General features: G+C 36.0%; 1 protein-coding gene across 1 annotated transcript; it reads left to right on the forward strand.

Annotated features, from left to right (window-relative positions):
* Nucleotides 1–8,732: 8,732 nt before the first annotated feature.
* On the forward strand, nt 8,733–12,848 carry LOC137711320 (monocopper oxidase-like protein SKU5). The gene is made up of 9 exons (XM_068450548.1): nt 8,733–9,139; nt 9,418–9,527; nt 9,625–9,895; nt 9,994–10,132; nt 10,509–10,875; nt 11,093–11,458; nt 11,549–11,627; nt 12,147–12,346; nt 12,429–12,848. The coding sequence occupies exons 1-9, from the start codon at nt 8,999–9,001 to the stop codon at nt 12,529–12,531; spliced, it is 1,776 nt and encodes a 591-aa protein (XP_068306649.1). The 5' UTR covers nt 8,733–8,998; the 3' UTR covers nt 12,532–12,848.
* Nucleotides 12,849–15,770: the final 2,922 nt, after the last annotated feature.

Raw genomic sequence — 15,770 nt, forward strand, 5'->3', positions numbered from 1 at the left:
AAGTGTGAGACAAATTTTGCTTAAGTGGAGAATCTGAAAGATGGTAAGATGAAGATTTCTGACTTTCAAGAGGCATCTGCTCCAATGCAGTAATAGATTCTTAGACATAGGTCAATGGCCAATTCCCTATGTTGGCCCAACTTACCTGTTATTTTATTGGTTTAAGTTTTGAACAACTTCCTTCGTTTGGTCTATTTGTTTGGTGTTTGTTTTAATATTTGGATATTAAATATACGGATATTATGTCTCAAATGATTACCTGAATGAATGAAATTTAAATTTCCTTATACTTGTGACTAATTCGATTAACTTATTTCTAGATATGTCTAATGCGGAAGTTAGTTTTCTAGCTAATAGTGCAACCATGCACACCATTTTCATGAACACATCTATTTTACTAACTTCATACCTAAAATATCACCTCTGACAATCCTTTCAGGCCTTTTTAACCTGATTGAGAGGTATAGCTGTTGTCCTATGATACTAAATTAACCATTCAGAGCATTTTTCCTTTTGGATTTTTGCTAACATGACTAGGTTTTAACGAGGCACCTATCTTGGAATGGTCATACCCTTGCCGGATGGTCATACCTTTGTGTACGTCTAGTAGACATTTAAACTTGACTTTGCATTTAACTTACCGTTTTCCTTAGACTATGGGTTTTTGTCCCATATTGGGTTTTACCATAACCAAGTTTCGTGAGACTTATTTCTATTGCAAGTTTCTTGTTTAAGATTAGCGTGTACTCAATTAGTGCTGACGAGATGACTTCATCAACTATCTTTGCAAGATCTGACGTGATGTCTACTTGAATATTTACAAACTCAAAGGGGAGTGTTGTGATTAATATTAGCACGTGTGGTTGTGTAATTCCTAGGTATATTAGGTTTAGGATTACTCATTATTCTAGTGATTATTTCCTATATTTTGTATTTACTTGGGGAACAAATTTCTCTTTTATCATGATTTACGATAAATAAAGGCACTGACAAAAATTAAGTATCATCCTATCATTTATCTACGCCTTATTCTATCCACTCTCTCTCTTGTTGTGCCCTCTCTCTCCCTTTAGAAAAATAACCACAACATAAATAACTCAAAGCAGTAGGCTTAGCATTTGAGCACCTTACCATATGCAGCATTTATAAATACCCTCGTAAGTTGAACTTTAATATGTTTAGTATTAGGTCCTAACGTTAGGAAAGAGATCCTCTCTGGATTTATACATTCGGAGTCCAGAGATCAAATGATCCAGACCTTTAAAATTTGATCCTACGGCCAAAATATATTGTAGCTTTAAAAGTTTTTATTAACTTATTTATTTTTAATCATTGGATCAAATTTTAAAGACCCGGATCATTTAATTCTTAAGATCCGAATGTATAAATCCGGAGAGGACCTCTTCCCCTAATGTTATTGTACCTTGTAAAAGAAATTAATAACTAATAAACAAAACTAGTCTAGTTATTGATGGGCCAGTCAAAGCCAAATCTAGCTGGATATCACATTGTGCCCAGTTAGTCATAATTCATACCCAAATCACCTTGTTTCTTAATTTAATTAGTATATCTTTCTAAAACAATTCATATATTTTATCTTCTTGTTGGCCCATTAGCTTCACAGTATCCCTTCATTTCATCATAATATTTTTATATATTCTTTTCGCGACGCAGATTTCTATAACTCTCACCTGCTGAATATATATATTTATACTACTACTAACTATAGCGTGCATGAATGAGCAACATGGCTGTAAATTAAATTATATACGTGACAAAAGACAGCATACCCTCCAACCAAAAACGTATTAAAAGAATTAATTACATTTCTTATGCAAATTGAATGCTTCCAAGAGAAAGTTTTCTTGTCTTAACATTGTCATCTAAGCAAATTTTCTATGTTTAGAAATTATAAAGAAATTGAATCATCGATCGTTTTCTTCTTGTTTTTTATATTTTGACAGAGTTGATGATTTCTGTTTAATTGGTCCCTACTTGCCAGAAAATCTGTGCCCTTTTTCTTCCTTTCTGGATCTATCTGTACATGCTTGGAGCATGCATGCAGGAGAACCTCACAACTCATATACTATAAGAAAAGGATAGTGATATCCACACAACTATTTTTAACACCTTTGTTAATTTTTGGTTGTTGAATCGAATGAATTGAAGAAAATGAATGACAAAAAATTAATAAGGATATGTAAGAGGTAAAAATGAGCGTGTAAATAACATTATCATAAGAAAATATATCCTTTGCATTGGATTGTTGCCGTGGCATTGTTTTGTGTCCTTAATAATTGGTGGTTTTTCGTTGCTAAAAATATGGTTTATGTTGTGGCCAATTTATCTGACAAGGAAGAGAGAGGATGCAGCAATTGAGAGAGAGAGTGGAGAAAGTGTAGGGATTTCTCTGTGAGTTTGAGATATGTTATCCCTACACACAATGCTTTATCTATAGTAGTAAAGAGGAGAGGAATTATTTGTCGTGCAAGTAAATGCAATCCTAGTAGGGAAAGAATAACTAGTAACCAAATCAATCTAAGATTTACACAATCACGCTTTAATATATGATCTATAACACTCCTCCTTGAGTGTAAATACTCAAGTACATTCCTCAGCAGGTATAGTTGAGGAATTTGACTTGTCAGCACTGATCTAAGGCTACACTTGTCTTAGACAAAGAAACTTGCATATGGAACGAAGTCTTACAAAAACCCAAAGACTATGGTAAAACTCGAGGCATGACGAAAACCCATAGTCTAAGGAAAATGCGTGACAAAGTGTAAAGTCAAATTACACGTTTATGGGAGGTACATCAGGGATATGACCAACCTAGGATGGGTGCCTCGTCAAAACCTCATTAGCTAGCAAAAATCCAAAGGGAAAATTACTCCCAATCGTAAGGAAAGAGAGTACATTAAGATCAAGCGAGTATACTTCAGGATACTCCTCCTGAGTTTGGCATAATTCCAAAGAGAATTAACAATGTTACAACGCAGAAGGTTTATGCATACCAATTCCTTGAACAAGCTTCTGAAACGTCATCTTTGGCAAAGATTTGATGAAGAGATCAGTCAAGTTGTCCTAGGAATTGATTTGCTTGAATCCAATCTTCTGATGCTTTTGTAGCTGATGTGAGAAGAACAACTTCGACGCAATGTGTTTGGTGTTGTCTCGTTTGATGTATCCCTTTTTAAGTTGTTCGATGCATGTTGCGTTATCTTCAAAGATCGTTGCAGGGATGTCAATGACGGAAAAAAGTTCGTAAGTGCTTCAAATATGTCCCATAACTACTCTTAGCTAGAAGCATTCTGGAGTAGCTTCTTGTAGGGCGAGTATCTCAACATGGTTTGAAAAAGTGGCAACTAAGGTCTGTTTGGTTAACCTCTAAGATATTGTGGCGCCTTCAACGATAAAGATGTAACCCGTTTGAGAGTGCGCCTTGCGCTGGTCGGATAAGTACCATGCATCAGCATAGTCAACAAGGTGGGAATCAATTTGAGAACTGATGGGGGCTGCGACACGAGGATTTGTAGGTATAAAACAAACCCAAATTTGTCGTACCTTTAAGATAGCGGAATATGTCTTTAACACTTGTCTAGTGTCTACATATTCTGGAACTAGTCTACATATCGTGGAACTATCACTCGAGAAATAAGTAAGCTGTTCCTTGTTTGGTGTGCGTGCATTACTGTATCTTGCAAAAAGATTGACAGCGAATGAGATGTCGGGTCTAGCGCACTGAACTAAGTACAATAAAGCGCATATCGCACTTAGATATGAAAGATGGAAGGGATCTCGTTTAGCATTAGTGATCAAAAGATCATAGCAATACTTGAAGGCTTTGCTTTATCCTTATTAAAACGACGCAACACCTTCTGGTTGTAGTTTAAATGATGTAGTAGGATTCCATCTGAACATTGCTGGATCTCTAAGCTGAGATAGTATTGAGTTTTCCCAACATGTTTCATCTTAAATTTCGACTTCAGGTGCACGACAGTTTTCTTAAGCTTTTTAAGAATCCCAATGAGATTCATGTTGTCGACATAAACTACAACAATCGCAAATCTGGAATATGACTTCTTAATGAACACACAAGAGCATAGTTCATTGTTCACATATTCCTAACTTATCCAATACCCACTCAGACAGTTATATCATATCTGCCTAGATTGCTTCAATCCAAACAGTGAACACCTCAGCCGAATGGAAAAGGTGTTTCGTGGTCTAGGACTATTTGATCCAGTAAATGTAAGTTCTTCATGAACTTTTATGTAGATTTGCATATCAAGATCCCCATAGAGATATGCGGTTACCATGTCCATAAGTTGCATATCCAGTTTTTTGGAAACCACCAAACTGGTAAGGTAACAGAACATAATCACATCCATTACGAGCGAATACATTTTGGCATAATCAATCCTAGGGTGTTGAGAGAAGCCTTGCACCATAAGACATACTTTGTATCGCAGTATTTCATTCTTTCATTACGCTTCCTTACAAAAACCCACTTGTAGCCAATGAGCTTCATATGTGGTGGTGTATGACCTATCCAAACACCTTGCATTTCGCAAGTGAATTAAGTTCAACTTGAACTGCTTGTTTCCAGTTTGACGAAACAGTTCCACGTCGACATTCATCAATGGAATGAGGTTTAATGTCATTGCTCAACATGATCTCATCAACTACTGCATATCCTAATGCATTGTTGATTATCATCTCATTTCTATATCAAACATCATCCAAGCTAGCATAGTGGACTGAAATCTCTCGATTCTCGGGAGGTGGATTCGTCTCTTCTAGGACGCTTCTATAATCTAAAATTTCCTCATGCATTAGATAGATAAGTAGGCGATGGTCGGATTCGTGGTGGGATTAACAGCTTGTGTTGTGGGTTTCCCTAGGGTTGTGAATCCTTTCAACCAAGGGGGTCTACCACACTTCTGGGTAGGAGAATAAAGTGCTTCTTAATGGTCAATTCAATGTCATTAGACAACACTATATGTGCATGTCTGTATCCTTTGATCACGTTAGATGGACCTAGGAAGGTTGTCAAATGTGCATTCTTAGGTATGAAGTTAGTGAAATAGGTGAGTTCACGCAAAATGGAGTGCGTGGTTGCACTATCTGCCAGACAACTAACTTCCCCACTAGTCATACCTAGAAATAAATTAATTGAATTTGTCACATGCATAAAGTGTTCGGAAACATAAATTCAATTCAATTCAATTCAATTAATTATTTGAGAAAATACTCCATAAAACTTAATATCCAAAATTAAAACAAACACCAACAAATAAACTTAAAGGAATTTGTTCAAAACTTAAACAAAAAAATAACATAAGGTTCGGCCAACATAGGGAATTCGGCTCAGGGGTAAATTCAACCAGTAGTAGGCCCATGTCTAAGAATCTAATCTTCCATAAGGACAACTTCCTCTTGAAAGTCAGAAACCTCAATCTTTGTATTCTCCATTTCATCCACTTGAGCGCAAAGTTTGATTCAACCTTCTTATGACAAGAATGATACTCAGCTACGACCTTAGAAGGAGCTTGGCAAACATGGGATTAATGGTCATTCGAACCACAGCAGTAACACATGTTTGTATCCATAGTGTGAGGTGTTTTGCCCTTAATCTTGAAGTTTGAGGCCTTGGGAGCGAGGTTAGAATGCTTATGGGCTCTATTTCTTCCTTAAGATGGGCCTTGGCTCTGTTGACCTTGGTTGGACGGCTTCTAGCCATGCCTATAATGGTGTTCGGGCGTCAATTCCCGTTATTATGTGCTTCAGGCACAGCGGTTGCACTAGTAAGTCAAGCTTGATGTTTCTTCATTAACAGCTGATTCTACTTTTTCAGCAAAAAGTAAAACAAGATAAAATCCTAAAACTTAGTGAACTTCTGAGCCCTATATTGTTGCTACAAGACAATATTGGTCGTAGAGCAAGTCGAATAGGTTTTCTATAAGAGATCTTCTTCGGTAAAGTCCTCATTACAGAACTTGAGAAGTGATTGGACTCGACAAACTTCAGAATTGTATTCATTCACATACTTAAAGTCTTGGAAGCGCAAGTGCTGCAAGTCATGTCTTGTTTCAGGCAATAAGATGTCTCTTTGGTGACCGAAACGACCTACCAAAGAGACCTATAAAACTTGTGGAATTTTCTCAGCGAGGTACTCGGTTTACAGGGTGCATCATGAATGTGTCTTCGAATAAAAAGTATGGTAGTGGCTTTCTCAACTTCGCCAATCGAGTTATCCATCTCAGCTTCTATGGATGCCTTAAGATTCTAAGTGGTGAGGTGGAGCTTCACACCTTAGACCCACTTGAGGTAGTTTCTTCTAGAGACATATAAAGCGGTAAAGTTGAGTTTGTTCAAATTCGACATATCCCTGTCACAAAGTAAATGGACAAGATTGTGGTTAGTGCAATGGAGATAAAATCAATCCATTGACATAAGAGTAGAACATTCGAGTTCTATTAGATATGTATTGGTTAAATTTATATGAAAAACTTCAGGTTTTCATGGGTGTAATGCTTTAAGAAAGCTTTGGGTTTTCAATGCATATTTTTCGAAGACTTCGGGTTTTGAAAATTTTATGAATTTTAAGTTCATGTGTTCCTGCAAGCAAACACAAAGATATACAAGAAATATGCAACAAATATATGCATGTAGGTCTTTAGAGCCTACATAATAATTGAATTAATTATTGGACATGGGGCCAAAATTTTAAAGTGGGCAAAAAAAACATATATTCCTAATGCCTAAAATAATTAGGCAATAAAACTCGGTGGCCCAAAAATTAAACCAAAGCCCTAGTGGGCTAAAAACTGTGGAATCCATTCAGCCCAAGCCAAAATTGTGCTAGGATGGGCACGGCTTAAGCAGGCCAGGGCATAAAGCCCTTTTGCACAAAGAAATGGGCTGCAGACCCAGGTCCAAAAGATAAAAGCCCAAACTACACGCTAATCATATGCATCACGGAAATAGATACATCAACGCAAGGGCTAGGATCATGTGTGGCGCGGATAGCGATACACCAACACACAGTCTGGGATCTTGTGCGGCTTGGAGCACATGGGACATCACAGCCACACGATCTAATGTCACGTGGAACAATGAGGGCAACTACAAACTTGGGCGGCTACAAGCGAGCCCACAAAAGATTTGTGCAGCAATGGGTGGAGAGGAATCCAAGCCTGTAGGCATGGATTAGACCGGTAACACCCCAACAATGCTGGGTGTGCTCGCCGGGCAAGAAAGTCGGCGTCCCCGCACTTGAACATTTTTAAAGTTTTGCTCTCCATCCAATGAGTCAAATTTTAAACATAAAATAAAAATTCATATTTATTTTCTTTGCATTGGTAGTGAAAGAAAATAAAATAAAAAGTATAAAGATATTTAAACATTGCACTGGTAATGAAAAGAAATAAAAGGGCAATGCTTTAAATCAATAAAAAATTTAATAACAAGCCTTTAATAATTAATTAATTAATTTTTGAAGCTGCTACTAAATTTGACAGTAAGGGAAGATATGACATTTCTTGTTATGTCACATCAAAGTTCGCTTCTTGATTAAAAAACATTTTGATGTCTTTTTTTAGCCGGTATTGTTGATTTGGATATTTTGATATCTTCTTTAAAAATGCTTTTATTTATCTTTTTACGCTCTTTATTTTGAATAAAATTTTTATTTTTAAGAAAGCTAAGTATTTTATATCATGACAAATTAAATGATCAATACCGCGAATTTTTATTCAACCACCAAATTTCCAATTTGACTAAAACCTGGTTTGGTACTGAGGTGATTCTGAAAAAAGCTGCTATAAAAAAAAGCTGGGAGCTGTTTTTGTGTTTGGTAAACACTCAACTTCAGCTTTTTTTCACAGTTTTGGATGAAAAAAAGCCAAAAACAAGAAGTTGCAAAACCTAGCTTTGAAAAACCGGTTTTTTTTCACATCTGTTTTACATAAAAGTTTACCAAACACTCTAATACTGCTTTTTTTTTTTTTTTTCAAAAGCACTTTTACAAAAAAGTTTATCAAACACTCTGCTGCTTTATTTCACAGCTGCTTATTCTCACAGCACAGCAGAAGCAGCTTTTTTTCAAAGCACAGCAATACCAAACCAGCCCTAAAACTTGGAACTAATGCGCCAATTTTTTCGAAACAAAAAAGGACTAGGCCTTTGTTCAAAAAAATTAAAATAAAATAAAAAGCCATCTAGGTCAAACTCGCATCAAGAATCAGACGGTGATGAGCCGCGCTCCAACCCATCCACAGCATTACCCCACCGCACTTTACATTCGTGGGCAGTCATGTGGCGCTTTCAGAGAAATTCGAACGTTGTAACCATTTATCATTTTTCTCTCTTATTTATTTTTGCTTTTTGGTATTTTTTCCAAGACAGACAAGAGTAAAAAAAATAAAAGCACATACTTATATAGGGCGTGTGCGTGGTAGATAGAGAGATGAACTGGCTATTCGTCACTCTCATTTTATCGAGAACGATTTGTGTGACACGTATTTATTGTTACACTAATGCTTATTACCAATAAAACACATATATGTACAAAAGTAATTAATATATATTTTTGTATTATTAACATTGAACATCATAAACTCGTACCATATAAACTTCCTGTCTCTAAAAATGCTTAATTATCGCTCATATGCTCCCATGGCTGATGACTGGTGACCGACAAAAACCTTAGCTTCGGATCAGACCTTAAAACCAACCAATTCTCTTTCTCTCTCTCCCCCATTTTCTTAACTCAACCCAAAAATACAACAGCTCTACTCAACACACAAAAGTAAAGAAAAAAAGCCGTTTCTCTCTGTATCCTTTCTGTCACACACACTCTCTCTATAGCTTCTGCTTTCTTCTTCTTCTTCTTCTTCCTTTCTCTCTCTTTGTGATAATGTAAATCGAGGAAAAGCTAAGGAGAAAGATTTTGGCTTTGAATTTGTGAAAAACGCACTCTAAAGTGTTGGAAGAAATGCCTTCCCTGAGCTTTTTGACTGTGCTTCTCATCCACATTGGCTTGTTTGTGAGCTTTTCTTCTGCTGAGGATCCAAATATTTTCTATAACTTTGAGGTCTCATATATTACTGCTTCTCCTCTCGGTGTCCCTCAACAGGTATGCTTCTTCTCTAGCTGCATTCTCTCTCTCTGGATTATTTACTTTCTCTCACTACTTTTAGCTAATCTTTTTAATTTTTGGTGTGGTCTGCTTATTTTTCATCAACGAAAAAAGGGTTGCCTTTAGATTTCTGAAAGTTTGAATCTTTTACTTCAGATCTACTAAATATGCTTAAATTTTCAAAATCTGAGATTAGGGTTTTACTTGTAAACTTACAGTGATATAAAGTAGTGAGCTTTTGAGCAAATTGTTTCTAAATCTGCATTACCTTGTAGGTTATTGCCATTAATGGCAAGTTCCCAGGTCCAACTATTAATGTGACAACTAACAACAATGTCATTGTCAATGTTCGGAACAAATTGGACGAGAATCTCCTCATGACCTGGTATGATTTGCTTATTGTAATGTGGACATGAATTTCAAGCAGATGCATTATATTAGTGCACATGGATTGGTTTTTTGAAGTTGATTCTGTTCAACAGGGCCGGAATTCAGCAACGGCATAGTTCATGGCAAGATGGGGTTCTCGGAACCAACTGTCCAATTCTGCCAAAGTGGAATTGGACTTATAATTTCCAGGTTAAGGATCAGGTTGGGAGCTTCTTTTACTTCCCGTCCCTTAATATGCAGAGAGCGTCTGGAGGATTTGGCGGATTTATTATTAATAACCGGGCTGTAATTCCAATTCCTTTTGCAAACCCGGATGGGGATATTACTATCTTGATTGGTGACTGGTACACAAAGAACCATACGGTTAGTGCTTGGTGGAATTTTGTTCTTCTCTTCAAAGTACATATTTGAGATTAGTGTGTAACATGTTTGACAATGATGGTTCTTTTTCGGAATTGTAGGCTTTGAGGAAGATGCTTGATGAGGGGAAAGACCTTGGGATGCCCGATGGCGTTCTTATCAATGGGAAAGGGCCTTACCAATACAACACTACACTTGTTCCTGATGGCATTGAATATGAAACACTTGAAGTACATCCAGGTGGGAAATTTTAGTTTGCTATTTTATGATAATCATGTACTGAGTAATAATTTAACTTTGAATGTTGCAAGTTGAAATTTGGAATTGATCTGCGCATGCCATACCATATGAGAATCTTGTGGAGTTTATTTTGTTGCTGTAGTCATACTCATAGTAACATTTAAAACTGTTTTAAGGCTGGCACGCCAGTCATAATTAGGTTTTTTAAAGGGAAAGATTCATGACAGGATGGGGCTTGAAAATTTATTTCTAAGCATAAAGACTTGCCAAGTATTTCATATGTCAATAAGTAATTTCGAAAATGTGATTTCTATAAGCTTGTATACATTTAGTTGAATTATACAGAGTTAAGGACAATGACGTAATATTTGTACAGGGAAAACTTACCGTCTTCGCATACACAATGTTGGGATCTCAACTACTCTAAATTTCAGGATCCAGAACCATAATCTGCTTCTAGCAGAGTCAGAGGGCTCATATACAGTGCAACAGAATTATACAAGCTTAGACATACACGTTGGACAATCTTATTCTTTTCTAGTAACCATGGATCAGAATGCAAGTTCTGATTATTACATTGTAGCGAGTGCTAGATTTGTCAACGAGTCAAATTGGAAAAGAGTAACTGGAGTTGGGATCCTGCACTATACTAATTCCAAAGGAAAGGCAGCTGGCCCCCTTCCAGTGGGCCCACAAGATGAATTTGATAAAACATACTCAATGAACCAGGCAAGATCTATCAGGTTTGTTTTCAGTTTCTCTTCTTTATATTTAGATTCAGTGCCACGACATTTCCACGGTTTGGATTTTTTTATATCCTTGAATTCATTTTCAAAACTTCATAAATAAAAGTTCAGGATATGATATAAGACAGGAAACTATGATCGAAATTGAAGAATTTCCTAACCGGTTTTTCCACATCAAACCTCTTTCTGAAACATTTGTGGGATAATTTTGCAGATGGAATGTATCAGCTAGTGGTGCACGTCCTAATCCACAGGGGTCTTTCAGATATGGATCAATCAATGTAACTGATGTTTATGTGTTGAAAAATAAGCCACCTGTAATGATCAATGGGAAACGGCGAGCAACACTCAGTGGAATCTCATTTAAAAATCCTTCCACACCAATCAGGCTAGCTGATTGGTTCAAAGTGAAGAATGCTTATACGCTTGACTTCCCAAAAAGGCCACTTACAGGAGCACCAAAACTGGAAACTTCTGTGATTAATGCAACATTTAGAGGATTTATAGAAATCATACTGCAGAACAACGACACCAAAATGCAGAGCTACCACGTGGATGGATATGCATTCTTTGTTGTCGGGTAGGAATTTTTGCACTTAATGCATCAAACATGTGTAAATAAAAGTTCTTGTTCCCTTCAATGCTTTAAATATGCATTCATTAATTGCAGGATGGACTACGGTGAGTGGACAGAGAATAGCAGGGGTACATATAATAAATGGGATGGAATAGCCCGGTCCACAATACAGGTATATTACTGCGATTCTTCTTCAATCTAATTTGGTTCCTCCTAAAATCCTACCTGGTTTGTCTGTCAACTCTTTCATACTTATTTTTTATATTATGTATGTAGAATATGCGTGATCACTACTTCTATAGTTGTTTTCCTTGTTCCAATTAAAAATAAGCATGATTCATAACATATGAACATTATGAACGAGCATTCTTATTTAAAGTAGTACTCACGTGGAAAAAAACTATATTTATTGACGGAATTGAAGATGAAGTATTCACAGCCAAAACAGAAAACTCGATATAGTTTCATTGTCAAATAAAAAAAGGCATTAATCATAAGTCCTTATATAATTTCTAATATAATGATATGATACCTGATGGTACTCGACACCTATAGATGATTGTGTGAACTATATTGAATTGCATTTACGTAAAGAGATAAGGGGTCTTGGAACATACATTTCTTTGGTTAATGCTGTAAATATTTGTATCATGTGGTATCCGATCTTGATTCGCTCTGTGCGTGTATGTAGGTTTATCCTGGGGCATGGTCAGCCATCTTGATTTCTCTTGACAATGTTGGAATCTGGAACATTAGAACTGAAAACCTTGACTCATGGTATCTTGGCCAAGAAACTTATATGCGGGTTGTCAATCTGGAAGCGAATAACAAAACTGAGCTGCCCATACCAGACAATTCTCTATATTGTGGTGCCCTCAACAAATTGCAGAAGTATGTGCTGTGGTACCCCAACCCTCGCAAGTCATTAATGATTAATACCAATTCTAACTATACATTTTCTTTTGCTTTTCAGGCCGCAAGATATCTCTTCTGCAACATCAATCACCGCCAATAGATCAAAGATTTTCTTCGCGTTGCTGATGATCATCTACACTTTGGTTCCCTTTTTCCACTAATGGTTTTGGTTTTCCTTGGCTGTGTCCCAGATATGTTTTCTTGGAGCATGGTTTCTTAGTGTGAGAGGCTTGCGGTTGAGTGTTGTTTAGGTTTGTAAGATTAGTCTTGTTGATAAGAATCTTCAGTAAGTTTGACATTCTTTTCTCTCTTTTTTTTGGGTACGCTGTCGATGCACCACGGCTTCTTCGTTTAATTATTGGGATTATGATTCTTTTTCTTTTTTTTTCGTTTTTGTGGTCAAGTATTTATGATTCTTTTGTTACCTATTACTTGTGAATGTTGACAATGTACTCATCAATTCAAATACAATGCAACTTCCTACCTTAATTCCTTTGACGCCACTGGTATAATTCAAATTTGCTGAACAGAAGATCTGTTGTTTTTACATTTTTGGCCTTTCCCAGTGAAGTTCACGGGTCTGTTTCTGCTTTTTTTTTTTTTTTTTTTGGGGTCCTGGGATGCTTTATTGTCTTTTCACGTTTTAAGCAGCTCTTGTCTGTCATATCTTGGCCAAAAAAGGTGTCATCAAGCATAGATCTTGATGATATCTGAAGTATAATTGTATTTTGATCCAGAAAAAAAAAAATTGTTATTGAAGAAACATGAATGGTAAATCCAAGTGGGAGGAATGAGGATGGGGTGGGGGATCGGAACATTCGAATATTGCTTGCATCGCAACTTGCAGGACTCTGGCTATGACTGGAATCAAAATTGTCTTGCAAATGTAGAGATCTGGAATTAACATTCATATAAAAAATAAAAAATCCTAGATGATCTGGTAAAATATCAAAAAACCACTATTTTTGTTGGATAAGATTGTAAGTTATATGGTTTAGAAACCGGACTGGAATAATTGTGTTTGTTTGCCCTCAATAGTTTTTACTGGATTGGACTAGGTGTTAGTGTAGTCTTGTGTTTGTTTCTTGCATAGACTAGCTTTAATGAGACTTGACTCAACTAAATGCTTCGCTAGAGGGTCTTAGCGAGACCCCCAAAATCTAGTGGACTGCTAAAACCAACTTTACTTCGTTTTGCCTCTCCAATCTACTTCTTCCTCGCTTCTCATAATCATTTTCAAATCCAAATCTCAGAAAATTCGAAACAAAAAAGCAAAAAAATCTAGTCGTTCTATTTTTCAAAACCAAATCCAACTCTCAAAATTGAAACCAAAAATCCTAAAAAAAATCTGCAGCGGGATGAGCTTGAAATCAAGGACTGCAGACTTTTCCCATCTCCTAGAGAACCCTGATCGCTGACCTTCTCATCTCCCACCTTTGAGCCAATCACACATGCACCCGGTCCCCAATTCTTAGATTTTCAATCTATTTCTTGCACTGTGGTTTGATTTTAAAATTTTGTAGTTGATTAAGTTGTGGGAGGAAGTGAAGAGTGAGAGAGAGAGATTGACACAAAAAAAAGTCGTTCTCTTCTGAAAACGTAATGGCAGAAAATAGTTTCATTTTAATGGAATGGTAGATAATATTATGTGAAACATTAATTAGGTTAATTTTTATTATGTATCTGTTTTTTTTAAGGCAAAAATAAATTAAAAATGAAAAAAAAAAAAAACAAGTCTACAGTTTAGTCTGCACTAAATACTTCACTATTCTTATCATGCTTAGTCCAGGTCAAGTCAGACCATCTTAGTCTTTGAAGCTAGTTCAGTCTGAAATAATTCGGTGCAACAAACGCTAAAAGAGGTTAGGATGTTAGCATCTAAAACAGTTGGTTTCATTCTTGAGTAATGCCACCCAATTTATCGAGGCCTAAGGCTTCTTAGCAAAGTTTTCTCCTTTCCTTCACGATGAATTCTGTAAAAATGATATGATTTCGGCACACTTTTTTCTTTTTATGTACACAATCGTATTTGTTCTTGTTTTCATTAAATCTCCTTTTATTTTAAATTTAAAGGCGAAGTGTGGGAAAATCACTTAGACTTTTGAAAAGTGAGCAGAGGAAATATATTTGCTCAAGGTATTCTAGCATCAGGCTTTTGCAAATACCTCCATACTTAGTTGAAATTGATATTGGTTGATTTTGAATGACTTTCTTTGTAAAATGGAAGGTTAGACAAAGCCTCTCAACTCATGGCTACCAAAATGATAACTGGGCCCAAGGAGACATGCATGTGTTTTGATATTCCCAAGCAGCCCAAAATCTATACAATTTGAAACACTCTTTGAATCTTTCCTTCCCCTTTACCTTTAGCGTAGGCTAGCACAAAAGAAAGTTGCTTAATTCTATAACCTACTGCGTTTTGGAATATACTCTCTATAAGTACCCGCGCGTTGCTGTGGGTTTTAAAACACGATGAAATTGTGTATCAAAGATTTGAAAAATGGTTTTGCAAAACAGCAACAATATTAATAATAGAGAAATTGCAAAAGCTTTGTAGAGAAAAGGTTCAATTTTGTCAAATTAGGGACAAACATGAAAGTTTTCAATTGGATTACACTTTAGAATTGTGTTTGGACCAGCATCATCATATTTACACATGAAAAATGAGCAGATACTTTTGTATGGAGATACAAAAAATATTACAACTATATATGCTGCTTTAACAGTTCCATGTGTCCTAAAAGCTAAACCAGCTTCTGTACACAAAAAATTAACAAACACTGGTATATGGAGGTGCAAAAAAAAATTGTCTAGTTATGAGTAGAAAGAGATATTTACAAACTGCTAAACATGTTAGATGCTGTTCAACATATATAATAACAAAAGATGCAAAATATCCTTCAACAGAGCAGAAGAAGTGTTGTTGCAGCAGTTTCATGAGTGTTAATATTACCAAACCAAGCTGTATAGACAAAAAAAGAATGGAAAGCATTTAGATAGTGATTAGAGTCACATTGAAGAAGATATGAAGAAAAAAAAAATGAGCAAAATGAAAGCATACTTAGTCCTTTTTTGAAACGGCGGTATCTGTTTTTGTAGTAGTTAGAGGCGATTTTTGTTTCTAGTGATTTGATAGGGATTTCATCAAATTCTTTTGGGTCAACTTTTGAAATTTCTTTTGCTTCACTGTTTTAAATGTTGCCTAAGTGTAATTCATTGTATTGTTTTCTTAGAAAATTTTTCTTGAAAAAAAAAAAAGATGTTTCATAAGTATATTTCAAACAAAGCAAGATTGATAAAAGATGTCAATTTTTGAACACAAAAAAGTAAAGCAAAAACATCAAATTTGATGATACCATGGATGTCGAATCTAAACCTCTGTTCACTGCCAACAAAAAGG

Source organism: Pyrus communis, chromosome 12 (genome assembly GCF_963583255.1).
Source record: "Pyrus communis chromosome 12, drPyrComm1.1, whole genome shotgun sequence".
In the NCBI taxonomy this organism is placed as follows: Eukaryota; Viridiplantae; Streptophyta; class Magnoliopsida; order Rosales; family Rosaceae; genus Pyrus; species Pyrus communis.

Excerpts from the sequence above, each read along its gene's own strand:
- LOC137711320 (XM_068450548.1), top strand. The coding sequence starts at position 8,999 with ATGCCTTCCCTGAGCTTTTTGACTGTGCTTCTCATCCACATTGGCTTG. Across the intron at positions 9,140-9,417 it reads CTCTCGGTGTCCCTCAACAG|GTTATTGCCATTAATGGCAA; the intron begins GTATGCTTCTTC and ends ATTACCTTGTAG. Across the intron at positions 9,528-9,624 it reads GAGAATCTCCTCATGACCTG|GGCCGGAATTCAGCAACGGC; the intron begins GTATGATTTGCT and ends TCTGTTCAACAG.